The sequence below is a fragment of the Sorex fumeus genome, unplaced genomic scaffold (genome assembly GCF_029834395.1).
Source record: "Sorex fumeus unplaced genomic scaffold, SorFum_2.1 ptg000044l, whole genome shotgun sequence".
In the NCBI taxonomy this organism is placed as follows: Eukaryota; Metazoa; Chordata; class Mammalia; order Eulipotyphla; family Soricidae; genus Sorex; species Sorex fumeus.
Genome location: NW_026606101.1, coordinates 45,110,594 through 45,137,968, shown reverse-complemented (window position 1 = coordinate 45,137,968; position 27,375 = coordinate 45,110,594). Strand labels below are relative to the sequence as shown.

The following is a 27,375-nucleotide window of genomic DNA, read 5'->3' as shown; positions in this document are numbered from 1 at the left end:
TTTTCCTGTAAAGTGGGAATAATAACAGCATCTACCTCAGAGGGTTATTTTGACGATGGATTTAGAAGGGATGTTAATATCAACAGATCAATTACTAGAGAGGAAAGAAGGATAGCCAACCACTTATGACAAGGGCCTGGGAAGGTAGTTCAAAGAAATGGAATCTTGCCAACGTTGAATAACAGCAGGATGGCAGTGTGTGTGGTGAAGAAGACGGACAGTTCACAAGGAAGATTAACCTCAGCAACGGCCTGTAAGGGGATCAGCGAAGGCTGATTTGGTGGGACGTGGCTGCCAGAGCAGAACTACCAGGTGTCAGAACACAGGAGGATTGGAGATGGTAACAGGAAAAATGACAACAAAGCTGACCGCTAAATGCCAAGAAAAAGAACCTAAACTTCATTTTGCAAGCAATGGTGTCAAAGAAATGGTGAATTACCCTGGGGAAGAAGACAGATTCTGATCTTCGGGCCTGACTCTACTTCTCAAGAGCTCTGTGACCATGAACAAGGAATATAAGCTTTCTATGTCTCTGTTTTGTCACCTGGAAAATGGAAGTGGTGATAAGTGAATGTTTACAGTAACAACCTCATCTTTGGGGAATATGGCCAACAACCTCTAGTGGAAGACTGAAATGTGAATAGTAACCAAATCCTACAGACATATATTCATATATATTTATATATATATATATATATATATATATATCTAGGATGAAGTTGAATTTACAAATGTACAATTTACAAATTATGAGATATACACAATATCTAAGTTAAACAGAACAATTATGCCAATATATGAAATGAAAGTTTTGTAAATATAGTCTCATTCTCTACAGTTATCTCAATCTACATAATATTTTTGAACTGAGGGGTAACTAAAACGAGGAAAGTAAAACCATGGACATGGGTAAGGAGAAATTACCATAAGTGCACATGTCTGAGAGCAGAACCTGACACTTGAAGAGACATTTTTAAGTATTTAGTGCAAATAGGGGGCTACAGCGATAGCACAGCGGGTTCAGTGTTTGCTTTGCACAAGGCTGACCTGGGTTTGATTCCTCCGTCCCTCTCTGGGAGCCCGGCAAGCTACCGAGAGTATCCCGCCCACACGGTAAAGTCCGGCAAGTTCCCCATGACATATTCAATATGCCAAACACAGTAACAGCAAGCCTCACAATGGAGATATTATTGGGCCCACTCGAGCAAATAGATAAACAACGGGAGGACAGTGCTACAGTGCTACAGTGCTAAGAGGAAGAGTGTTAGTCTATGGCATCTCTTTCTGTCATTCTGATGGCCCCTCAAAAATATTATCAGCAGTTGGTATTGATAAATGACAGGGTCAAGGGTATAAAACTGCCTTTAAACTCTTTGATAAACATCATCATAAAAACAAGTGCTCTCACATAACAGTAAAAAGAACAATGACAAACCCTTAGCCTTGGATTGAAAAACTCAGATTGCTGTGCAGTTGGGGAGAGATAGAGGGAAAAGAGTAAGAAGACTAGAGGTGATGCAGGGATAGAGGTAGAGTTTGGACACTTTGGTGGCAGGGGTCGAGCAGTTTGTTGTAACTTTGTCCATCAATCCCATACATCTTAACATATTGCAACCACCTTATTTATACCATAATTTTTTTCTTTTAGGGTCACACCCAGCAATGCACATGAGTTACTTCTGGCTCTGCACTCAGGAATTACTCCTGGCAGTGCTCAGGGGACCCTAGGGGATGCTGGGAATTGAATCTGAGTTGGCTGCGTGCAAGGCAAACACCCTACCCACTGTGCTATCACTCCAGCCCCCTACACTATAATTTTTAAAAGAAAACAAAAGAAGCATGCTCTCTTATTAATAAGAATTTCCATGTTATCTGGGTTCAGAGTCAGTAGCTGGGGATTTCCTGGTCTTAATGATGTGGGACAGAGCTACAACTATTTATCCAAAGCACAGACTCAACAACACTGAAAACATGAGAACTAAACTACAACCACCAAACTTTGAAATCAAGGTGCTGGGGGTTAGGGAAGAGGGTGAGCCAGGAGGTTAGCACAGAATTACTAAGGGAGGGAAGTTGACACTGGCAGTGGGTTTGGTTTTGAAATATTATATGCCTGGGGCTAGAAAGATAGCACAGAGGGTAGGGTGTTTGCCTTGCACACAGTCAACCCGGGTTCGATTCCCAGCATCCCATATGGTCCCCTGAGCACCACCAAGAGTAACTCCTGAGTGCAGAACCAGGAGTAACCCCTGTGCATCGCCAGGTGTGACCCAAAAAGCAAAAAAAAAATATATATATATATATATATGTGTGTGTGTGTGTGTGTGTGTGTGTGTGTGTGTGTGTATTACATATATATATTATGCCTAAGAGCCAATTATCAGTAACTTTGTAAATCAGAGCTCTTTGGATTAAAAAAATGTTTAATACCCATGTTTCATAAAAACAGTTAACCTCTAAGGATAAGGAAAGCCAAAGTTGGTACTAAACTTCAGCGCGCACACAACTGGGTCACACAATTCAGAGTTTAGCCAATACACTATTGATTTACTGTGATCTAAACACAGCAGAAAAATGCACACTTTACAAGACAGAATCTTCACCAACTTTTGAAAGATGGCAAAGGTTTGAGTACGCAGTGTTACGTCAGAGACTGGCTCCAAGGACTGAGCATATGTGTAGTGTGTGGAGGCCCAGTTTCGATCCCAGCACTGTGTAGTGGTCTGAGCACTTCTGGAAGCAACCCTCAGCACAGACCTGGGGTGTAGTAACCCCCGCCCCCCCCAAAAAAAATTGAACATTAAAAATAAATAGATGCTGAGTAGATCCCTAAGGCAAGAGCATACTTCCAGATCCATCCTTGACTCTAGGTCCTTCAGGCTTGGCCTCAGAGATGATATTCGCATTGGCATTATTCTCCATCTCCATCACAAAGTCGCTGTCCTCCTCCAACTCGGGATGACTGAAGATCCAGTCCAGCGCTCTTTCCAGGTTATTACTCTAATAAAACAAGACAGTTTACAATATACACAGCGCCCCATCCTCAGTAGATGCTGAGCATGTGAACCAGGACGCCAAGCTCATGGGGAAGGAGTCCTGAATTAATGAAGCACCTCTGAGCAAGAAGCTCTTCACGTTTGAAGTGCAACTTCAGCGGGCATTCTGCAAGTCTCCCAACCAAAGTCTGTCATTAGGTCCACTAGAAAAAAGTTAAATGAAGTGAGTCAGAGGGAGAGAGACAGATGTAAAACAACTGCACTCATTTGTGGGATGTTAAAGAAAAAAAGAAAGAAAGAAAAACTTACTATGAGACTAATACTCAAAGACAACAGAAATGAGGGCCAGCAGGACTGGGCCATGGTTGGAAGCTTGCCAAATGTGTGTGCAGTTAGGACAGAGAAGGGATCACCATGACAGTGATAGTTAGAAATGATCGCTCTGGACAAGAACTGAGTGCTGAAAGGAGGTAAAATGATATACATAATAACTTTCAGTACATATATTGCAAACCATAATCCCCAAAAAATGGGGGGGAGAGAGGGGGGGGGAGGGAGGGAGGGAGGGAGGGAGGGAAGGAGGGAGGGAGAGGTACCTGCTCAATAGAGGCAGGCTGGAATGGTAATGGGAGGGAAACTGGGGACATTGGTGGTGGGAAATGCACACTGGTGAAGGAATAGATGTTGGAACATTGTATTTCTAAAAACCAATCATAAACAACTTTGTAACTGAGTATCTCATGGTGATTCAGTTTTCAAAAAGAAAGAAAATACTTGTGAGTAGCAGATCAGCATTCAAAAAGCCCCTATCAGTCTGAGCTAGCATTTCTGCACACTGAGCTGATAATAATGGGTTGCAGAATGCCAAAGACAGTGGCATCTGTTAAAGTGCAGTCCTTTATCTAGCCACATTACCTGCCCACACTCTATGCTCTACCAGTTGTATTTTCTACAGATGATCACACAGGTAGCAGTTGGCCAAGCGAGTACCAAGTTAGAGCAATCTCTTCCCCGGAAGAAGGATGCAGGATGGTTAGACTACAGCAGACAAGATGAATGCTTGATATTAACAATGACAACATGGCTAGTTAAGTTAAATTGTCTTAGGCTGAACTTCATGCAGTTCAAACCAATTGACCATAAAAACATTTCCTCTGTTTATGATATCATTGTCAGGTTAAAGAATTTGTTTATAGACAGAATCGCCAATAAAACTGTCAGGCAAATAAAGTAAGTGAGGCCTAAATAAATACCCTGAAGTGAAACAGATAGTGGTTGAAACAGACCCTAAGTGTCTTAAAGGGAAACAGATGGTCCCAGCCACGTTTACATGAGGCACTATGACCTCAGCAAAGGACTCTCACAGGCAGTGAGACAGGCCAGATAGAATAGGTAACAGAGACCCAGACAAAGTGAGTTGGGGAGTGGCAAGGCAGAAGAGGGTTAAAAGAGTAGGTAGGATCTTTGCCTTGCATAGGGCAAATCCAAGTTCAATCCCGGGCACTATATAAGCACCCCCAAATCTCACCTGAACACAGAGCCTGGAGTAAGCCCTGAGCATAGCCAGGTGTGGTCTCAAAATTTAAAAATGGATTGGGGCTGGAGTGATAGCACAGCGAATAGGGCGTTTGCCTTGCACACGGCCCGACCCGGGGTCAATTCCCAGCATCCCATATGGTCCCCCAAGCATGGCCAGGAGTAATTCCTGAGTGCATGAACCAGGAGTAACCCCTGTGCATCACTGGGTGTGACCCAAAAAAGAAAAACAAAAAAAATTTAAAAACGGTACTTGGGAACAACAAAACCACAAGTACTAAAAGTTGCAAATAAGTGACCTAAACTACAGTGATTAAGCTTAAATTTAAAAAAATAAATAAATAAAACAACACTTTCCCTTCTTATTCGACAGATGTCCTCACTGCAAGAGAAACTTCTTCTATCTAACCCGTAAGTTTCACTTCTCTCCTAATGTTACCAGGACTGTCATGAATCCTGAAGAACCTTCTCTCTGTAGAGAGATAAAGCAGGGGGTGTTTCCAAGAACCCCTTTCACTCTATTTTTAATAGTGCTTTTGAGACATTTCCCCCGTGGCCTTTAAATTAGAAAACATACCTTCTCAGAAAGAACTGCCTCAGAGTGCAAAGAATCCCCACAACTGAAGGTCAGCGGCCACCCAGCAGCTGCTGGGGAGCAAAGGATGCACTCAGGAGTTCCACCTACAAGGCCTGCCCCTGCTGGCCATCCGGGTAAGGCTGCATAGCTGGACCTGGTGACACCCTGGGACATCACGGGAAACCTACCACCACCGAGATACCATGGGGACAAGGGACCCCAGAGCCTGTGCCCGCCGGCTGGCGTCTCCCCGACTCCCAAGGACAGGCCGGCGTGTATGCGAAGATGGGGTGGACCATATGGGGGGTACAGGGCTGAGCGTGAGAACCAGGCAGGCTGCGCGTGACCTGTGGCCCCGACCCCAGGACCGAGGCCCGGTGCTCAGAGAGCAGGGTACCCCTGCTGGATGGGGGGACCCTGTGCTCCCACTCCTTAACACAGCCCAGCACAGAGCGCCTCCAAGAAAGGGCCTGAGACACTCAGGGCATGCCATGAAAAAAAAAAAGTAAACTTTCAGCCCCTCTGGATAAACACTTAGGATAGGCAGTTGCTTTCCTTTGAACATCTGACCCCCGCTGGATTGCCACCCAATTTTTTAAACTTTTACCGAACACCATGATTTAACATTGTTGATAAGAGGATTGCAGGCATACAATGTTCCCACCTCTATGCCCACCACCCCCTCACTCCAGCCTTCTACTTAGGAGCCCCTCCCTACCACCCCCACAACCTGAATACTTGACTGATACATTTTTTAATTTAATTACTGTAGTATGGGTCCCATGGTTACAGCACAGTTGGTTCTAGAGGTTTCGACATTTTTTTAACTCCCTATTGTTAAATTCTCTACAGGATTCCCTCCTCTCTATCTACTATATGCAAATAAATACCTACAGGCCATGGTGGGCTATAATAGCATACATGATTTGGAGCAGAGGGAAAGTCTCATTTGCAGCTGACAAAAATGCAAGGCACCTTCAGGAAGAGAAAGGTGCGCACGCGCGCACGCACACACACGCACATGCGCACACGTACACGTCTCTCCCGCTTACCGAAGCTCGTAGAGCCTGAACAGCCTGATTCCGCTGGAATCCCATGGAAGTAATAATGCTGATAACTTCCTCTGGAGGTTGGTTATCCAATCCAGTAGCACCAAAAATAGAGGCAGACACTGCTCCTCCATAACCCGGCATGGTGAGGGGTTCCGCAAAGTCTGGGAAAATGATCACACCCATCCCTTTCACTTTTTTTTTTTGGTCTTAAAAAAAACAAAACTCATTCAGAGCTAAGAAGAGAAGATATCTTAAAAATTATAATTATAATGATAATCTAGTTCTGGCCTAAGAATAAACACACAGCCCAATCTTTCCCAAAGTGGTTAATACTATCCCCCACCCGCTAGGGGTTCTTGAAAGGCCCAAGGTGCAGAGGCCTCTGGTGTAATTAGGGGGTTAGAAAGACACACTTTCTGTTTGTTCCCCTGAAGAAAGTAGATTTCCAAGGGAGCAAGAGCAGTTTTCAATTTCTGAAAAGGGGGCTGGAGGTCAAATAACTTTAGCAACCTTTGATATAAACCAATGAAACAAAATTGAAATCCAGAAATAAACCTTTATTTTTATTTGTTTTTGAACAAAGGTATTAATAATATTCAAAACGGGAAGAGGGCAGGTTTGGTTTTCTTTTGCAATCAACAGTGGGTAGGGAAAAATGCATAGCCTCCTGCAGGAAAATAAAGGTGAGTACCTACCTCAGACCCAACATAAAATGTAACTTAAAATGTATCACTGTCACTGTCCTGCCACTGTCCTCCCGTTGTTCATCGATTTGCTCGAGGGGGCCCAGTAACGTCCCCATTATGAGACTTTGTTGTTACTGTGTCTGGCATATCGAATACGTCACAGGCAGCTTGCCAGGCTCTGCCGTGCGGGCGAGATACTCTCGGTAGCTTGCCGGGCTCTCCAAGAGGGGTGGAGGAATTGAACTCAGGTCGGCCATGTTGGCTGCGTGCAAGGCAGATGCCTACCCGCTGTACTATCGCTCCAGCCCTTGGCTAGTCCGAAAGTAGTGAGTGGTCGCAAGGTCAACCTAAAGTCAACCTGCAGCAAACTATAAAATGCATCACTGACTTAAATACAGGAGGCCTAATCATGAAAGTCTTAGAAGAAAACATGAGTAAATCTTTGTGACCCCAGGTTCACAATGGTTTCTGAGACATAATACCAAAAGCTCAAGTGACAAATAAATAAATATAGATTTAAAATTCAAATTGAAAAGAATCTGTGCTTCAGGGCTGAGGAGATAACCTTGTGGTCAGTGCAGGCACCCAAATTTGGAAACAGAAGCTTACCTCATCCCCTCAGTGCAACTGAGTCTAGCACTGGAGGCTCCTGAGCACTGCCACATATAGCCTTGGGGCCTGCAAGAACTCTGGGGGTGTCCTGCTGGTCCCCATCACTGCCAGACCTACACCGCTGGCAGTCTTACATTAACAGGTCAGGTTGGCTGAGAATCACTGGGAGTGATTATTATTTTTTTTTGGAGAGGTAATAAGGTATTTATTAAAATTTTAAGAACTCTTCTACCTAGAGATATTACAGTTTATAATTTAAAATCCAGCCCACTACAAAAGGGAGGATGGAGTTTAAAAAAAAATGTGCAACATTGATGAGGAGAGGACTGCTGAGGTCCAGGATCCTCCCTTCCTCCCAGAGGCCAGGTGTAGCAGCAGGGTACCAACGGGGGTGGTGGAGGGGCAGCCCCGGGCATGGCCCAGAGCGTGGAGTGACCAGGGATCTGAGGCAAAAAGACAAAAATGTTTGTGTCTTAAAATGCCATCAAGAGAGTGGACTGACAACCCAGAGAATGGGGGAGAATATTTGAAATCATATATAAGTTATTTGTATATATAAAAGAACTCTGGGGGACTGAAGCTATAGGATAGTGGGTAGGGTGTTTTCCTTGCATGCGGCCGCCCCTGGTTCGATCCCCAGCAATCCACATGGTCTCCTGAGCACCGCCAGGAGTAATTCCTGAGTGCAGAGCCAGGAGTAACCCCTGTGCATTGCTGGGTATGACCCATAAAGCAAAAAAAAAAAAAAAGAAGAAGAAGAAGAAAGAAAGCAAAAAGAATTCTTAGATCTCAACAATTAAAAGGCAAATATTCTCATTTAAAACGGGCAGAGTTTGCAGAGATGCACAGGACCAGGTGCTCCGCATCATCACCCAGGGCATCTCTCATGACCTACCTGGCTCTTCCATGTGAATTATGATCCAGTTGAAGGCCACCTCGGCACCCATATTTCCGGTAAAGTACACAGCCTTCCGACACGCTTCTAGAGGGAAGCCCATCTCTGCCAGCTGCATCACCGATGACTCATCAATGTCTGATGCTATAAAGCACAACAGGACAGGTGTGGAACAGCAGCCCCTCTGCTCCCGACACCCCTTCACCCCCTCACCCACATACCACCCAAAGGCTGAGTTGTTCAGTGTTATCTATGGTGCTTTCACTCACTATCTTGGGTCTTAAGCCATCCAATATTAAGCTATTTGAGGTGAATGGACATCTCTGACCTAAATAAAATCCATGGTAATTATCTAAACAATCCAAACCCTGAAAAACGATGTTCTAATTTTGTGTGGGAAAGATCTCCTATATTCCCCAAACCATTTTAGTCTCAGATCATCCTCAAGGCCTCACAAATTAAAGAGGAACATCATATCTACAGGCCAAAAAAACTGCTCCTTAAATCTCACAGGAAACTATGACATATCTGTAGTGGCATCCATAAGCAAAGGAAGTCATCATCTGGGGGTGGGGTGGGGAGTTGGGGGGGGAGAGCCCAAATGTTAAGTAGGAAAAGAGAATATGTCTCTTTAATTACACGTTTCAAATTCTGAAAAAAAAGATTGCTATACAAATCTAACTGTGGCTTACACACAGGGATTTTTATTTTGTTTCCTTTTTACAATAATATAAAAATATTCAATATGTATGTGTGGATACATATTTGCACAAATACAGACACATATATTTGTATGTGCTTCATGTCACTGTCACTGTCACTGTCCTCCCGTTGTTCATCAATTTGCTCGAGCGGGCCCAGTAACGTCTCCATTGGAGACTTTGTTGTTACTGTGTCTGGCATATCGAATATGTCACGGGGAGCTTGCCAGGCTCTGCCGTGCGGGTGAGATACTCTCGGTAGCTTGCCGGGCTCTCCGAGAGGGGCGGAGGAATCAAACTCGGGTCGGCCATGTTGGTTGCGTGCAAGGCAAATGCCCTACCACTGTGCTATCGCTCCAGCCCATGTATTTCATGTGTATTTATATATATGCACATATGTGAAGCTGTGCATAAATGTTCACTCTTACAGAGTACTCTCAAATTATACCAAAGAGTAGAAGGAACACTCAGAAAAAGCACTAATATGTGCTAGCAAAGCAAAACTTTGATCCCAGTGTTTTACCAGTACTGTGGTCTCTGATGGGACTTGGTTGAAAAATCTGTCAAAGATAATAATCAGTAGGAGCACCAAGAAAGCGACACTGCCTATAAAATTAGATTGAAATGTTTGTCAAAGCTCTCTCTCACAAAAGAGACGCAAAAATCTTACCAAAGTCAATTTTTTTTGTTTCTTTTTGGGTTTTTTTTTTGTTTTTTGTTTTTTTGTTTTTTGTTTTCGCTTTTGGGGTCACACCAAGGGGTGCTCAGGAGTTACTCCTAGTTTTGCACTCAGGAATTACTCCTGGCGGTGCTCAGGAGACCATATGGGTTGCTGGGGATCAAACCCAGGTTGGCTGCGTGCAAGGCAAACGCCCTACCCACCGTACTATCGCTCTGGCCCCCGAAGTCAAATTTGAAGAAAGCAAGGTCATTAGACAACTATGATTCTCCAAGTCAGTTTGACATCATCAGAGCATGTAGATATGTAACAACTAGTTACGTGTAAGTTACATACTAGATATGCAACTATTCAACCACAAAACATAGGGTTTCTGTGGACAAATAAGTTCAAGATTGGGGATGGTGGGGGAGAAATAGGGGGATCTGGGGCCGCACTGATGCTCGGGGGCTACTCCTGGCTTAGGAGTGATGGCTGGCAATGCTTGGGGGAATGTGGGCTGGGAGTGAAGACTGGGATCAGCCACGCACAAGGAAAGCAATTCAACCCTGTATCCTTCAGCCTCCCTGATCAAGTAGGATCTTAAACCCTACACTCTCGAGGCCACAGAGAGAGCACAGGCACATGCTTGGCACGGTCTGGGTTGCAGTTCAATCTCGGCACCACACACTATACACCACTGGGTAGGGCTGGAGATCCCCAGAACCCAGGACCCAAACAGCACCCCAGCCTCGGGCCCTCACATGGAACCATCCAGCCCCACTGACCAAATGTCCCCAAAGGCAGTTGCCACATACCCTGAGAGCACTTTCAAAGCCCCAGTGCCCCCATCCCCCAAAGACCCGACATTCTCTATTCTCCCCCTAGAAATCCAAAAGTCCATTAGCATAGGAAAAACTCAAAAGTTCTCTAAAAAGATTCCTACAGAAAAAAAAGTTAAAAAGCGCAGAACTCTGCAGAACACTTTTCCAGTTCTTCTAAGACGCAGATTCCCTAAAATGCCGCTTAAGAAGGAGAGCTTAATAAGTGTAAGAATATATAAAAATATACTGTATCTAAAATGCAGAACTTCACTTCTGCGAAAACTCAAGTGAGCCATGCAGAAGTCAAGAATAGTAGGAAGAAATATTACAAATGCTAAGTGATTATGAAGAGGGAATGCATAGCTGATTCTTATTGCGAATCCACAGTCTCTGCCTATTCACTTTTTTTTCTTTACTTATTCCCCACACACACTTTATTTAAACACCATCATTTACAAAGCTGTTCAAGAAGATCTGTTCCAGGCATTCAGTATTCCAACAACCAATCCCACCACCACTGTCACCTTCCCACAACCATTATTTCCATTTCCCAACTACCCTTCAAGCCTGCCCCCACAGCAGGCTCACAATTCACTTTATATTGCTTATTACCCCTAAATGGCTAACAGAACGATCAAAAAATGTTTCTGTCGTAGAAAATTTGTGGAAGTAGTTGTATCTCACCATTGGTGCGTGAAGCCCTTGTCTGAGAGTTTACTAAGCTGTTGTTAGAAGTTTCAGTGTTTCTGCGAGTACACATTGGTTGGTCTCTACATTACATCCCATCAGTCTACTCCTGGGATGTCAGCATTGTAGATATTGGAGATACATATTGGCGCTCCATAAAATACAGATTTCTTAACTGGGATGTCTGGGCTAGAGTTAAATTTTTAGCTCTGAGAAGGCCTGGACTTTTCAGCAATAGGCCTTTTCACTTGTAGAAAATGAAAACAAAGTTGTTCCTCTTAGACATCTGAGAAAGGCACAGCACAAATGAAAATTAACCCCAGATAATTTCTATTTTCTGATAAACATCAGACTTCGCTCCAGGGCCAAACCAGCCTGGAAAATGGCTGAGAGTTCACAGTCAGTTCCAAGGCTCGCCACTCCCCTGCGTCAAGAACATGGGTCAATGTTCTGTCAGATGAGGAGCAGCCAGGAAGGCTCACCATCCCACAAGTCAAATAACACAGAACCAACCGAGTTTTGATTCCGGTCCCACATCTTGGGGTGTCTGCACTTTCCGGCATCTCAGTTTCATCCTCTGCCCTGCTTTCTTACCGTGATAATCAAAGGAAAATCTAGACTTAGACTTAGACTTAGATAAACAGCACTTGATCACACTGAGTTTAGGGAATAAGAAGTGCAATGTCACAAGATAACCACCCTGAACAGCCACAGTTAAGGTGACAGTCAAATTATTCTCTAAGTCAATGATGGTTGGAGGGATCGATCAGGATGGGAGATGTATGCTGAAAGTGAACAAAGGATCAACTGTGATGGTCTCCCAGCATTCATGTTGCAAACCATAATGCCCAAAAGTAGAGAGAGAGGAAGGAAAGTGCCTGCCATAAAGGCAGGGGTAGGGTAGGGATGGCAGAAGGTCTACTAGGGACATTCTTGTCCCTAGTACAACACTGAACACTGGTGGAGGGATGGGTGTTCAACCACTGTATGACTGAAACTTAATCATGAAAGCTTTGTAACTATATCTCACGGTAAGTCAATAACTAAAAAAAAATTATTCACCGGGGCAGTGTTTGACCCGGAACCTTCAGTGATACTGGAGTGTTTTGCAGGGGGCATCCCAGTGCTCTGGGGACCTAGAGGGGCAATCCTGGTGGTCAGTGAGGGTGCAGTGCTGCAGAGATGCTGCAGTGCCAGGCTTACCTGGATCCCCGGGCTACACTCACGGCTGCTTGCAAGCCTCCAGGAATCACCCAGCAATGCCTGAGATAAACCAGGGTTGGCTGCATGCAAGGCATGCATCTTGACTCCTGTGCTAGCTCCCTGGTCCCAATATTTGAATTCTAAGTTAATGTTTTACCTCCAGGTGGGACAAAAAGACACTACAGCAAGTAAGTAGCTTGCCTTACATGTCCCTGACCCAGGTACAATTCCCAACATGACTTAAGGTTCCTGAGCTCTGGAGTCAGCAGAAACCCTGAGCACCACCATGTATGGCCTCAAAACAAAAACAAAAGATGGTGAAGCTGGAACAATAGTATAACAGGTAGGGCACTTGCCTTGCATGCAGCCGACCCAGGTTGGAGCCCCAGCATCCCATAGGGTCCCCCGAGTCTTAGTGCAGAGCCAGCAATAAGCCCTAAGCACAGCTGAGACTAACCCAAAAGAACAATTAATAAGTAAATAAATAAAAATATTTACCTCCAGAAGGACAAGAGACCTAAAGTAGTGTTGAAATAGCACCACTTCCTCCTAATTAGTACATAATCACTATAAGGGATTTTTTTTTGTTTTTTAATCAATACCAAAGAATTAGAAGGGCACAAAATTAAAATAACTCAAAGAAACTAATAACCTTGACCATATTCACTGATAGCACCATTTTCTATCATCCACGTGTCTTATATGCCCAGCTGTAGCCAAACTGACCAGCCACTGTGCTCTCAGGGTAGTACAATATCTCTCGTGTGGCCAGAGAAAGAAAAAACGCATCACTGCCCCTCCTTCACACATTATTCTAATGGAGTTTGCTTAATCAATCACACCAAGATCATCTTAGGCAAGTAAGCAAGGAGATTCTATTCATTCTATTCATTAGCCTTTTGATGAACCACAACCTGAAATTGCAGCCTCCACGAAGGGTTCAGAACATTCTTATAGGAATTTTTCTGGCAATCATAGCAATGGTGAGATAAAGAGAAGAAGGCATAAAATAGACTTTTTTGATTAGTTATTTACAATTAACCATGCAGAAGGGACACATAGAGGGGGCCAGCAATGAGCCCCAGTTGTGAGTAATTTCTGTGTTCTGAACATTCTGTTCTAGGTTCCATAGAGACATTTATTAATTTACTAATTGTTTTGGTGGCCCCTGTCTCCCTTCCCATCCAGGTAATAGGTTTGTCTGGGTCCTTCTGTTCTGTTCTGAATCAGAACTTATGATCTATGGCCCACTCATCTTTGCCTAATTCCCAGAAGGGAACACTCAAGGGACCATCCTCTAGATGCGTTCCTGGCTACTGTTCAGTCACCAATTCTGTTTCTAACTTTCCCACTACTAAAACAAAACACCAAGATAAGGCATCTCTAAACCAACAGAGTGCAAGGAGAGCAGAGCGAAACTGTGATTGCACCATTACATATCAACAGGAGGAAACCAAGGCTCAGAGAAGCTAAGAAAATGGTTCTAGATCAGACCACACCGTCATAAATGGCCAAGCCAGGGTCCCAGCCCAGGACTGGCTGCCTCACACACGAATGTCTCCCTCTCCTGACATCTGGCCCCCAGGTCACTGGCTTGCTGTTAACTCGCACTTGAAGCCAAAAATAATTCTGCCCCAGGAGAAGGAACACACATACACACAAACACACACAAAGATGCATGCTCTTTTCATGAACTCCCACAGATAAACATGACAGACCAACAACTTGTATGACACAGAGGAAAAATGGAAAGATACATACGGTCTATCAATTGGTTCATCAAGCGATCTGAAAATTAAGGGACAGAGCAGAAAATGAGACTAGACCATGAAGAATAGCACTGGAGAAAGAAAAAGAATCAACTCAGGGACCACCCTAAGTCCTCCGCCCTTGGAGGCCCCCACACTCTCAGCCCCACCAGTCTCCACATAGACCACCCCATCACACCCAACACAGTCCTGACAGAATGAGGTGCCTCACACCAGCTTCCCAGCACTCAGAACAGATAAAGCATGATGCTCTGATTAACCTCTTAATGAGTTTCTTAATTTTTTTTTTTTTTGCTTTTCGGGTCACACCCATTGATGCTCAGGGGTTAATCCTGGCTCTGCACTCAGGAATTAGTCCTGGCAGTGCTCAGGGAACCATACTGGATGCTGGGAATCGAACCCGGGTCAGCCGCGTATAAGGCAAATGCCCTACCCACTGTGATATCATTCCAGCCCAAGTTTCTTAATTTCTTTCCCTGTGCTTCTGAGAATCTGTATTGATTATAAACTAAAGATTCTGTTGTGAACATCAGAGAATGTTGGTGCAGTGCTAAAACACCAGCTGTTGAGAAATTACTTGTATTTCTCCGATGCTTCTCCTCTAATGTCTTCAAGGAACCACTGATACCACACCCACCTCAGAACAGACTTCCCACAGAGGTTCATGCTCTACTCCTCATACTCTGTAACTCAGCATTTGATTCAGAAGTAAAACATAAAGAAACACTGGTGTCTCTCTTGGTCCACCTGAACTTGCTTTCCCCTTCCCTGCACCTAAGCATGCATGCCTAGAAAGGTACTTCTCACCCGAGCCCACACAGTTCCCCTCGTGGGCCCAGGAGAGTCAAGGGGACACAGGTGAAAATCATGTACATGGGGACCCACAACATGAGACTAAGGGGCTAACCAGTAGGATGGGGTGGGGAGCACTGGAAGAAAAGAAAGTCAAATGGGGGCTGCCGTAGAGAAATACTGACCTAGAATAATCACTGCGCAACTAAGGGGAGCTTTGGTGGAGAGCACCAGCAGGTCCTGTCACTGCTGTGACTAACCTGCCTGACACACTGTCTACAGGAAGCTGAATCCCAGGCATCGCAGAGAAAGCCAGAGGAACCTGATGGCATCAGAATTACACTCTGAACCCACTAAGGTAAAGCAATTATATTTTGTTGGGGATTTTTTTAATGTCTTTTTCCTGTAAAAAATTAAATATCCTGGGCTGCAGTGATAGTAGCACACTTGCCTTGCATGTGGCTGACCTAGGTTCAATCCCTAGCACTCCATTTGGCTCCCTGAGCCCCACCAGGAGAGATCCCTGAATGCGGAGCCAAGAGTAAGTCCTGAGCACTGCTGGGTGTGCTCCCCCCCGTGCCTCAAAAAAGAGGGGGGGGAAATGAAATTATTCTCTACAACTTAGCAAATTAGAAAAGATGAAATCTTGCCTTTTGCTACAACATTTATGGAATCACTGGGGACGACAATAAGCAAAATAAGTCAGGAGGAGAGAGACAAAGACAGATTGGATTCACTCACAGGCAATATGTGAAAGAAAAAAAAAAGAAGAGAAGAGACAATGTCCAGTGCAAACAGACCCTGAGACTCTGACCACAGAACTGACGTTACTCCGGGCACACTGGTGGTGGGAAATGTGCACCGGTGAAGGGACGGGAGTTGGAGCACTGCATGACTGAAACCCAATCATGAGCAACTTTGTAACTGTGTCTCTCATGATGATTCAATTTAAAAATAAATTAACAAAAAAAATTTAAAAGAAAGAAAAATGGAATGGAAGTGATCCCAGTAGTTGGAGTGTTGTGTCTGTTAACTAAGTTCTATCCAAAATGATAACTGTTTTATTATTGTGTTTTATTATAACTGTGTTTCATTATTATTATTATTATTATTATTATTATAGTTATTATTATAACTGTGTTTTTTTCTAAACACACTGACTCTAATTCTGTACCAGCATTAAACTTGAGTTCTTTCATGCATGATTTCAGCTAAACTCAAAGGTTACTTAACTTTCAGGTAATGAAATAAAACAGTAGGAGTTGGAGCAATAGTACAGCAGGAAGAGTGTTTACCTTACACACGGCCAACTTGGGTACAATCTCCAGCATCCCATATGGTCCCCGGAGCAACACCAGGAGTAATTCCTGAGTGCAGAGCCAGGAGTAACTCCTGAGCATCGCTCAATATGACCCAAAAAGCCAAAAAAATAATAATAATAATTTTTTGAAACAAAGCAAGTTACACTTTAAAATAAATAAAAATCAACAGTTTCTTCAACAAAATAGACAAAAAAAAATGTGGCTGGAGCAATAGCACAGCAGGTAGGGCATTTTCCTTGCATGCGGCCAACCTGGGTTCGATTCCCAGCTTCCCATATGGATCCCCAAGCACCGCCAGGAGTAATTCCTGAGGGCAGAGCCAGGAGTAACCCCTGTGCATCGCCAGGTGTGACCCAAAAGCAAAAAAAAAAAAAAAAAGAATTGAGATTCCCAGGGACAGGGAGCTGGGAGGAAGTGCCACCTCCTTGGACAGTTTGATGTGGTAACATCGTGCCCCTTAAAACATTCAACATTACACCCTCACAAACCAATACTGGCTCAGTAAAAAGTAAAATGACATAATAAAAATAAGACTGTGATCACGCAAAGAACTTTGAGAGAGCTTAACACGGACCAGACTGGTGTTCGCACATGAAAGCAAAATTCCAAGCTCTCCCTCCGTCAAGAAGCAGTGAGAACATCGGGGAGGTGAGATGTGGGCAAGATTTTTAAAATCTAGCACATGGTTGCATTTCCCCTTCTGGGTGTCCAAAGATACTCTCGGGAATGACAGCTCCCTCGGGCGAAGCGCCTACTGAAAACACACGCCTTTGCTTTTCCCTGCAGGCCCACCGGGGCAGGCTGGAAGCAGGAAAAGCCAAAGCAACCAAACCTAGGAACTTTCTGGAGATTTGCTACCCTCTGCAGGGACGTCCACGGGGTCAGTTTCAAACACTCGTCCTGTGCCCTGTTGTCTGTGCGGGTCCCTAAGGAAAGCTTAGGGTGGGGGACAGCCTGACTGTGTGTGTATACAACAGGTTACAACACAGAAAGACAACCTACAAGAGCATGGAAGCAGAGAGGTGATGTCCAGCAGAGAAAGGGGGGCTAAGAAGGGGGACCATGAACCCTGCCCTGGCAGAAGACAGTACCTCTGGAGTCATCGGGAATGAGGATCGGGGGGCTGATGTCTGGGAGTTCCTCTTCCCCTGGTTGTAAGCCCCTGGCCCGAAGATGGCTGATATCAAGCAAGTCCGGCATATCCACAGAAACATCTGCAAAAAAAGAGATTCAATTCCCCCCGAGTCTCCAAAACTCCACCATCGCCACCTAAAATCAGCACTGCTTGGGTTGGAATGATAGCACAGCAGGTAGGGCGTTTGCCTTGCACAAGGCCGACCCAGGTTCAACTCGCCGCATCCCATGTGGGTTCCCCAAGCACCACCTGGAGTAATTCTTGAGTGCAGAGCCAGGAGTAACCCCTGAGTATCTCTGGGTGTGACCCAAGAAGAAAAAAAAATCGGCACAACTAACTCTGCATGTAAGCATCGAAGCAGGGCAAAGTGCTTTTTGGTGGCCTGGAGCAGATTCGGGACTCTGGGCTCACTTCCGGGCACGGGGCAGATCTGAATGGAGAACTGGGGACACAAGAAGGTGCGGACTCCCCGACACAGTGCAAGAACAAGCCAAGGGCTGCCAACTGGAGTCCAGGGGCCATTTGTGGCTCAGGTACATTCTGTGATATAGTTGCAATCCTGGCAACAAGCTCTAATTTTCAACCGGAAGATTTGATTTTAAAATAGACATTGCACTTATTTTGAAAGGCAGAAAACGGAAGCATATTCTCATAACATAGCTCATGATAGCCTCCGCCCTCGGTGCCAGGCTGTCACCCTCTCTAGCTTCTCCTGCCCACCCCCTCCCCCATGTCCCTGAGCATCTTCTGATCCACCTGGCAGAAAAAACATTTTATCTAAGGCATGTCTTTAGGAATATCCAAGAAAGACCAACATAAGCTTGCCACACTTATTTTTTGGCCTTTGGGGTCACACCCGGCGATGCACAGGGGTTATTCCTGGCTCTGCACTCAGGAATTACTCCTGGAAGTGCTCGGGGGACCATATGGGATGCTGGGAATCAAACCCCGATCGTTCACGTGCAAGGCAAATGACCTACCTGTTATGCTATCACTCTAGCCCCAACCACACATTTCTTATTCCCAGCCTTGTTCTTTCATTTATATCACAACTTATCCTGGCTCAGCATGTGATGGTGACCCTGAGTTTATACCTTTTTTCAGATTACAATGGTTAATGTGGTCACTGTTAGTTGAGATAATAAATATTGATATTTTAATTACATTAGCCGAATCTGGAGTCTTGAGGGTGATGCTTCTTAATTCAGTTGTTGTGCTGATTTACTCAGACAGAAAATTGACCAATCTAGTAGCTTAAGATTTAGCATTATGCCTGTCTGAGTCTGATCATAATGAAAATGTTGGGCCCACAAACTGAACTGAAAATATCAAGGACAGTGTCAGCCATACAAATTCTATTACAAAACGTATCTAAAGAACAAAACTAGGCTGGAGTGATAGCAAAACGGGTGGGGCGTTTGCCTTGCACGCGGCCAACCTGGGTTCAATTCCCAGCATCCCATATGGTCCCCTGAGCACCGCCAGGAGTAATTCCTGAGTGCAGAGCCAAAGTAACCCCCATGCATTGCTGGTGTGACCCAAAAAGAGGAAAGAAAGAAAGAAAGAAAGAAAGAAAGAAAGAAAGAAAGAAAGAAAGAAGGAAGGAAGGAAGGAAGGAAGGAAGGAAGGAAGGAAGGAAGGAAGGAAAGAAAGAAGGAAGGACAGAAAGAAAAAACAAAACTCTAAACATATAGAGGAGGCCAGGGAGGTGGTCTAGGTGAGGAGCATGGGCTCTGCTGTAGCTCCAGGTTCAATCTCAAGCACTGCACAGTCCCTTGAGTTCCACGAGGTATGGTCAAAAAATCCCAAAGCCACCTATACCTCAGACAACAGAAAAAACAACGTGTGACCAACAAAACTCCCATAATTGTGGGGCTGAAGTGATACCATAAAGGACTGGCACACACCTGGCATGCCCAGAACCCTGAGTTCAAACCCTGACACTGTGTGACTCCACAAGCATCCTCAGGTTGGCCCTGGAGCCCCTAGAACCTCTGGGCCTCAGCAGCCGAGCCCCAGCACTGGACCCTCTGGCCACACAGCTGGGCCAGAAGTAGCCCCCAGGCCTTCTGAGATACCCACCCCCCCCCCATAATACAATAAATCCTCAAGAGAAAAATGCAAATTCATTAAAGAAATCTTTGTGGCACCTTTTAAATCCAGCAGGTCTAAGAAATCTGAGCTGAACTTTGGATCCTTTAGAACAAGAATGGTTGGGGGGGGGGGGGGCAGAAAACATAACAAGTGACTGTCCTTTGCCCCGCCCACAGGAACAAAGACCTGCTGCAGAATCCATTCCAGCCTCCAGAGCAGCTCAGGGCAGCGAGGACCATACCGTGTTAGCGTGAGAGCCAGCGGCTTCTGGGTAGTTCCTCCCACCAACCACCCATTCTCTTTTATATCTGCCCTTCAGATGGGCAGAAGAATGCTTCATTAACCAACGTTAAGATTCAAGTGGGGGCTAGAGCCATAGTATAGCCGGAAGGAGGGCTGCCTTGCACACAGATGAACGGGATTCAATCCCCTGGCATCGCGTATGGTCCCCCAAGCAACACCAGGAGTAATTCCTGAGTGCAGAGCCAGGAGTAATCCCTGAGCATTATCAGGTGTAGTCAAAAAAACAAACCAAAAAAAAAAAATTTCAAGTGGTTTCTTTTCTCTTTTCTTTTTCTGTAGGGAGGGTGGAGGAGTGCTAAAAAACAAAAAAAGTACTGTAATGTCTATCTCACTGTGATTCGACCACAAATCAAAATCACAAATCATCCTGTTATTCGTCGATTGCCTCGAGCAGGCCCCAGTAACGTCTCTTTCATCCTAGCCCTGAGATTATATTCAAGGCTCTTTAGGAGAATGAGACCCATCATTGTTACTGGTATTTGGCATATTGGGTACGCCACGGGGAGTTTGCCAGACTCTGCCGTGTGGGCAGGCTACATTCGATAGCCTGCCAGTTTGTCCAAAGTAGGAATGAGATAATAAGATGTCATAATAAGATGTCGCGCGGCAGCATTTGCGGGAGCTGGTTTTTTCATAGTCTCTGAGTCTTGGCCGTTGATGGAATTACATGGCGCCAGGGGGCCAGTTGGTGGGTGTGACCCCCACCTACTGGAATTTGGAGGATCTGGGTGGAGGATGCTCGGCCCCAATCTGAGTAGGCTTGGAGATCTCGGCCCCGGAACCTGCGTGACTTTGTCCCTCTGCCAGTACCTTCATGTGTGCGGAGAGTGGTCTCAGCATGGTGGTGGCTGGTCCTGGAGGTCTTTCGCTGCCGGAGCCCTGGTCGGGGCGGGGAGGAAAGCTCAACCCGCTCCCCTCCAAGGGGCCCCGCGAGGACAGCCAGGCGCGGGGGCATAATACTGCCCGAGGGAGTGATTCAATACAAAAAAAAATTAAAAACAACTTTAAAAGACTGGCAAAAGAGTCTGAGGGACTTGGGAACCCACAGAGAGTAAAGCTGCATCTCCTTCAGTGTCTTTGAAGGCCGACTAGGGCTTGACAGCGGAGAAAATGTTCTTACACACTGTCCAGAAAATGAACCTCTTGGTCAAGGGCCTTTAAATATAGTAACGAAGCCCAGTTCAGCTAAAATCACATCCCTTTTTGGAATAATGCCCCTGGCTGTACTCGTTTATTATTCATGAAGTTTGCATGACTGAAGTGAATGCCATCAGCTGCACCAGCCAGCTAGAGTCGGAAGCAGCTACTGAGCAGGACCCTCAATCACAGGCACCTCACAGTGAGGTCTAAGACACTCCTGGGGACTTCTGAGAAAGAGTCTCAGACCCTTCCAGATCTGCTGCCTGGGATCAGCATTTCCTAAGATCCCAGGTAAACTCTGTGCTTACAGAAGAGTAGGAAATAGGCGGCAGAGAGATAGTACAGCGAGCGGGTAGGGTGTTTGCCTTGCAAAAGGCATCCCATGTGGTCCCCTGAGCCTGCCAGGAGCCACCGCTGAGTGCAGAGCCAGGAGTAAACCCTGGGTACCCCCAGGCTATGGACCCCCAAACCAAAAAATAAAGATAAAAAGCGGGAATACTGAGGGGTTTTTTTAATAGACTCTGTTCATTCTAGAATGACCAAAAATGTGGTCATTTTTACCGTTGATATTTAAGAAATTCTCTGATTCAAGAAAAAGGTGTCAATAAAGTTTCGGCGATAGAGAGGGTAGATGAAATGAACCTACTTCTGCCAGCCCACCACATGAACTATTTCACACGCCACGTTTTTGAACTGGCTGGTGAACATTTTAAGCAAATCCACGCAAAAGATACTTACCAAACTTTTTGGGGACCCAGTCAAGGCCAAAAGTGAACTTCTTTATCTGCACTACCAAGTATTCCGGGAATGAAGCAAAGCGAGATGTTCTGGGAACATAAAGGAAGAGAATCAATGAACCGAGGCCCTGAGAACCATGAACACGGATCACTGGTATCACAAGCTTGGTCAGAGACGTGCCTGGCAGGTGCCACAGCTGGGCTGTGTGGGAGGAACTAGAACAAGGACGAACAGACACAAACTCACTCACTTTTCCACCCCTTACCCAGCATTTCTACCGAAAGAAACTGTTAAGGGCAGAAACAGATTGTCCAGGGGCTGGAGCCACAGTGCAGCGGGTAGGGTATTTGCTTTGCACACAGCTGACCCGGGTTCAATTCCCAGCATCCCATATGGTCCCTCAAGCACCACCTGGACTAATTCCTGAGTGCAGAGTCAGTATCACCCGGTGTGACCCAAAAAGAAAAAAAAATAGATTGTCTCTTGAGGGTGACTGGGGTCCACTGCAAAGTTGCTACTTCTACTTCAGGATTCTATATTTCTGAAAAGCTCTTCAACCACATTTTTTTTCTAAAACCCTGGCTAGAATTTACTACTATTTACTATGGAATTGCAGGTGGGTGTGATCATGGGTGTACCCCAAACAATCCTGATCCACCCAACCTCCGCTCCTACAGAGAATCACAGAGTTTGCAAAATTAGAATGTATTGGAATTTGGGCTGAGGCTGATGAGACCTCATATATTAATACATCCAACAAATAAAATACTACTAGCTCTAAAATCTAGGTCCACATGGATCCTAAAACATTAAGTAAATGGAAATATTCAAGCCTATCTATTGAATTGACGTGCCAAAGTTGCGCACTTCCCTTTGAACATTAAGGAAGGCTGAACTGCCAGATCTTGGGTTCGAACATTTGTGTATATTCATCCTATACACCAAATTCTTGCCATAGCTCCGGCTCATACTCACTGTATATATCAACTTGTTTATAACACTCATTTCTAACCACTGGAGCGATAGTACAGCAGGTAGGGCATTTACCTTGCACAAGGCCGACTGGGGATCGATTCCTCCACCCCTCTCGAAGAGCCCAGCAAGCTACCGAGGGTATCTCACCTGCACGGCAAAGACTGGCAAACTCCCCGTATTCAATATGCCAAAAAACAGTAACAAGTCTCACAATGGAGACGTTACTGGTGCCCACTTGAGCAAATCAATGAACAACGGGAGGACAGTGCTACGACAGTGCTACAGCGCTATTTCTAACCAAGTGCCAATGAGGGTGTGGAAGGTGTATATGAATATATTTGAGGGGGGGCACACACAACTGAGTTCAGGACTCACTCCTGGCTCTGGATTGGGGCGTCATTTCTAGCAGTATTGGGGTACCAAACCGAGTTGGCCATGTGCAAGGCCTTTAACCCCTGTACGATCTCTCTAGCCCGGCAGGCATATTTCTCAAAGAAAATTAGCTACAGCCAAATATTAGAGACGTCTTTTCAAATGAAAGATTCTACACATCCTCTCAAGCTGCACTTTTCAAATCCAAACCTGAGAACGCAGCCTCGAAAAACAAAAGCAAGTGCAGTGCTGCCCCCTTGTGTAGAAGAGAAGTCACTGTATCAGGACAGAGCTGGGGGCAAAAACCAGAATAGGGTTTGGGTCTTTTATGTGCAACTCCATTCACTGCCAAACCCTGCACCTTCCCTGAGGCGCTATTTCACATCTAAAACAATGGACTCTTTTAACAGTATCTGCCTGCCTCCGTTGGTCAATGATTGATGCAACCCCATTTAGCACTCTAGATGGGGTGTGAGCATACTGGAATTAGCATGACTATTTTATCACAAAAGAGCTAAAATGCTTGAGGCCTTGGACACTAAATAGGTCATTACTGACCTTCAGGAAACTCATTTAACTGCCCCCTATCTCAGATTTCCCATCACAAGGAATACTGACAGGTACAGACTATAACCTAAGGGGATTCTTCCAAAGCAGGAGCCTAAATATGCTAATGAGGACTCAGGCGTTAGAAATAAAATATCTGTAATTAGGTTTTCTTACCCTTGGCAAAGCAGTAATAAGTATTCCTCTTAAATATAGACAAGTTCTCAATTTCATAAAAACCAATAAACGTCATCTAATTTTTTTAGTTAATGTGGGGGGAAAAAAATCACTCCTTTGACATCTCCTTCTCATGTTAACTTAAAATATAAAAAAGTAGGGGACCAGAGAGATAGTACAGTATGTAGGGCATTTGCCTTGTACTCAACCAACTAGGGTTTGATCCCCCAGTACCCTATGTGGTCCCCTGAGCACAGCCAGGAATAATCCCTGAGCACAGAGGCAGGAGTGAGCCCTGAGTAGGACCAGGTGTGGCCCCAAAACAAAAAATATATATAGACATGAAAAATATATCACAGTGAAATCAACCCAGTTTGATGGAAACCCGTCATTTCCAAAACGTGGCTCAGGAGCCCAGACTCCTCCAGTTGTTCTCTGGTAGAAACTAGAGGTGCCAGCCGGCAAAATCAGTGTGGGTGGGCATGGGAGGGCTCGAGCTCAGGGGCGGTATCAGTGCATAGTTCTAGACTCATGGGGAGAGAATACAGGAGTCCCTGCATGCGACAGACAACAAGCCGATCCCTGGCACACACAGTCCCCCAAACACTGCAGGGTGTGCTGGTGAACTGATCACCTCTTCCTAGTGCCTGGCCCCACGCTGCGTCTTCAGAGCCTTGCTGCATTGCCAACTGGCCAAGAATTGCTCAGAGGGGCCCTGGGGAAAAGGCACTGCTGACAATGCTTGCGAAACCCCTCTCCAAAAAAAATTATTTTTGCCATTTGTCTTGTTGAATAAAATTCATTATTGTAAAAAAAAGTTAGAAATGATCACTCTGGACAAAACTGAGTGTTAAAAATAGGTAAAGGGATATACATGATAACCTTTCAGTATCTGTATTGCAAATCATAATGGCCAAAAGGAGAGAGAAAGAGAAAGAGAGAGACAGAGAAGGAAGAAAAGTGCTTGCCTCAGTGGCAGGTGGGGGTGGAGAGAAGGCAGGAGGGAAACTGGGGACATTGGTGGTGGGAAATGTGCACTGGTGAAGGGATGGGTGTTGAAACATTATATGACTGAAACCCAATCAGGAATAACTTTGCAACTGTGCATCTCATTGTGATTCAATTAAAAAGGGAGGACAGTGCTACAGTGTTACAATGCTATTGTGGGGGGGGGGGGGTGCATGAGTGGATAGGTGAATTCCTTGGGGCACTGGTGGAGGGAAGTGAGCATTCTGGTGATGGGTGTGGTGTTGAGACAATGTATGCATGGAATTATTAACAATATTGCAAATCATAGTACTGTAATAAAAACTGGGAGAGAACAGGATAAAATTGAAAAAATATTTTAAAGGGCAGGGGAGAGGAAGGGACAGGAGAGAAAGAAAGAAAGAAAGAAAGAAAGAAAGAAAGAAAGAAAGAAAGAAAGAAAGAGTGGGTGGGTGGGGAGAAAGAGAGAGAAAGTAAAAAGAAAGGGAGAGAGAGAGATTTCTTCATTATTCTCTCCCTGGTAAACGATGGGGCAGAAATATGCCTCTGGCTGCCCATGGTCCGTCTGCCTCTATTCCATGGACCAGAAATGATGCTATAAATAACCAAGTGACCCTGAAGAGATAAAAGGTTCTCACCCCTGGTCTAAAGGGGGGTCTTTCTGTCTGGTCATCCTCACCGAAGGTCTACCAAGATCACTGAGCATCTTCCTTCTTTCTGGCCTTCCAAGTTCTGGGTCTAACACAATGAAAGTTCAAGCCTACAATTAATATTACATGGAAATCAGGTCTATAGTGCTGGAAATTTTTGAAAAAGAGGAAAAAGGAATCCAGTAAACATGTGTGTCCTAAAACAAGAAGCAAGGCTACGCAAGGACTCTGAAACTATAAACGGAGTAGAGAGGGAGTCCAGAGGGTGAGGTGCTTGCCTTCACACTGACAGTCCCAGTTTGATCCCTGGCACCACGTACAGTCCCCAAGCATCACCAGGAGTGGACCTGGAGCACAGCACCAGGAGTAAACTAGGAGCACCACCACGTATGGCCCAAAAACACCCACACACACAAAAAGCTGTAAGGAAAACTAGTGTAAGGTCCCTCGGGACCCCGAGGGAAATTCCAGCACTAACTCTGCTAATTAGTAACTCCTCCTTACATGCCCCCTCCCTGGTAAAGCCTTGAGATGTAAATCTTGCCCCCTCCCTAGTAAAGCCTTGAGATGTAAATTCTTTCTCCATTTGTTGACTCTTCCTAATTGGGATGTAAATCTTGCCTCCTCTGTCGACTCTACCTTATCTGCCCCTCCACTAGTAACTCTCCCCTCATCCCCCTCCACCAGAATGTAGGTGCCATGAGCTGTAAATCACGGGGAGCCGAGTGGACATGGAAGATAACCAGATGTCTGAGTTATGAGATGCCCGCTAGCCACAATGCCCATGTACACAAATGCTGATCTTTGAATCTATAGGCTAAGGAGTGATGTACTTTTAAATGGATTGGTTAAGAAAGTATATGTTGTTACAAATCTACTGGCTATGAAATGCGCGGGCTTTGCTGTAACAGCCAGTGAAGGCCTATATAAGATCCCCTTTGAAGAAGTTCGGGGTCTTGCCTAACCTATCGGCCTGCGTGTCTGTGTAGGCGATATAGTTAGCTAGCCAGTCTTACAATAAACCTTGCTTGCTGTTTGCAGTCTCTGGAGTCTCTTTGTCGTTAAAGGGAGATCACAATCCGCATCCTAACACTAGCACGACAATACAGGTACACTCTAAAATGTGGGGGAAAGATCTTAACTGAACTTTGATAACCTGACTGAATCCAAGTCTGCCACACACAAACCAGTTTCTCCTTTTATATCTTTCAAATGGGAGAATAATGAGACTAATCTTACTAGTAGAATTAAATGATTATCGATGAAGAGCTAACACATAACTTGGTTATGATAAAAAACACAATAGAAGGAAGTTGCTTTCTTAGCCTGAAATAAGGGCTTTTCCTTTTACACTAAGATCATTTTCTAGGTATTAATAATTGTGATGTATCCAATATTAAATTTTTAATACACTTATATCCCCAAGAGCACATGCATGTGTAAAAGGTAGAGCAAGAGAACAAAATGTGTCAAATATTGACTATTATGGATGAGAGAAAGCAGAAACTCTGCCTCAGGGTTCTAGCTAGTCCTACTAGCATTGCCAACAATTAAATATTTCGTAGGCTTTGTGAAGAGAACTAGCAAGTCTCTGATTTCCCTCTGTGAGATGCAGGAGGACTTTGGGCCAGGACTAAAGAGACACTGGGAAGTGGGCACAAGAGAGGCCTGGCCACTGGCCCTGGACTGGAGACTTCATCCGAAGCCAACGCCCCAGGACTCCATGTAAAGACCAGTCTCTGCCGGGCTGGGGGGAGGGCTCCTTCCTGCCAGCCCAGACCCGGCCACGCCTTGCATTGCCCTGACAGGAGGCCACTTCTCTGAGGAGCAGGAAAGAGACCAGAAGCCCCATCAGAAGAATCCTCTGCCACCAAAAGCACCGTGAGAAGACGCCTTGCCCCCTCCGTAGCCCTGACACTTTCTAGGCTTCCTAGAACCTGGGTTGCAG

The 27,375-nt window shown here is 45.1% G+C and overlaps 1 protein-coding gene across 4 annotated transcripts in view; it reads right to left on the bottom strand.

Annotated features, from left to right (window-relative positions):
- The window catches only part of USP13 (ubiquitin specific peptidase 13), a 133,727-nt gene that overhangs the window by 15,200 nt on the left and 91,152 nt on the right, over positions 1 to 27,375 (bottom strand). For 2 of the 4 annotated variants that reach the window (XM_056121841.1, XM_056121838.1), the window contains 6 exons: positions 21,721 to 21,809; positions 17,402 to 17,524; positions 14,189 to 14,215; positions 8,355 to 8,498; positions 6,162 to 6,322; positions 2,847 to 3,000 (listed from right to left, as the gene is read on the bottom strand). In XM_056121841.1, coding sequence (XP_055977816.1) covers positions 2,847 to 3,000; positions 6,162 to 6,322; positions 8,355 to 8,498; positions 14,189 to 14,215; positions 17,402 to 17,524; positions 21,721 to 21,809 — 698 coding nt within the window. The remainder of the gene's footprint in view (positions 1 to 2,846; positions 3,001 to 6,161; positions 6,323 to 8,354; positions 8,499 to 14,188; positions 14,216 to 17,401; positions 17,525 to 21,720; positions 21,810 to 27,375) is intronic. The other 2 variants (XM_056121839.1, XM_056121840.1) reach the window with 2 other exon arrangements.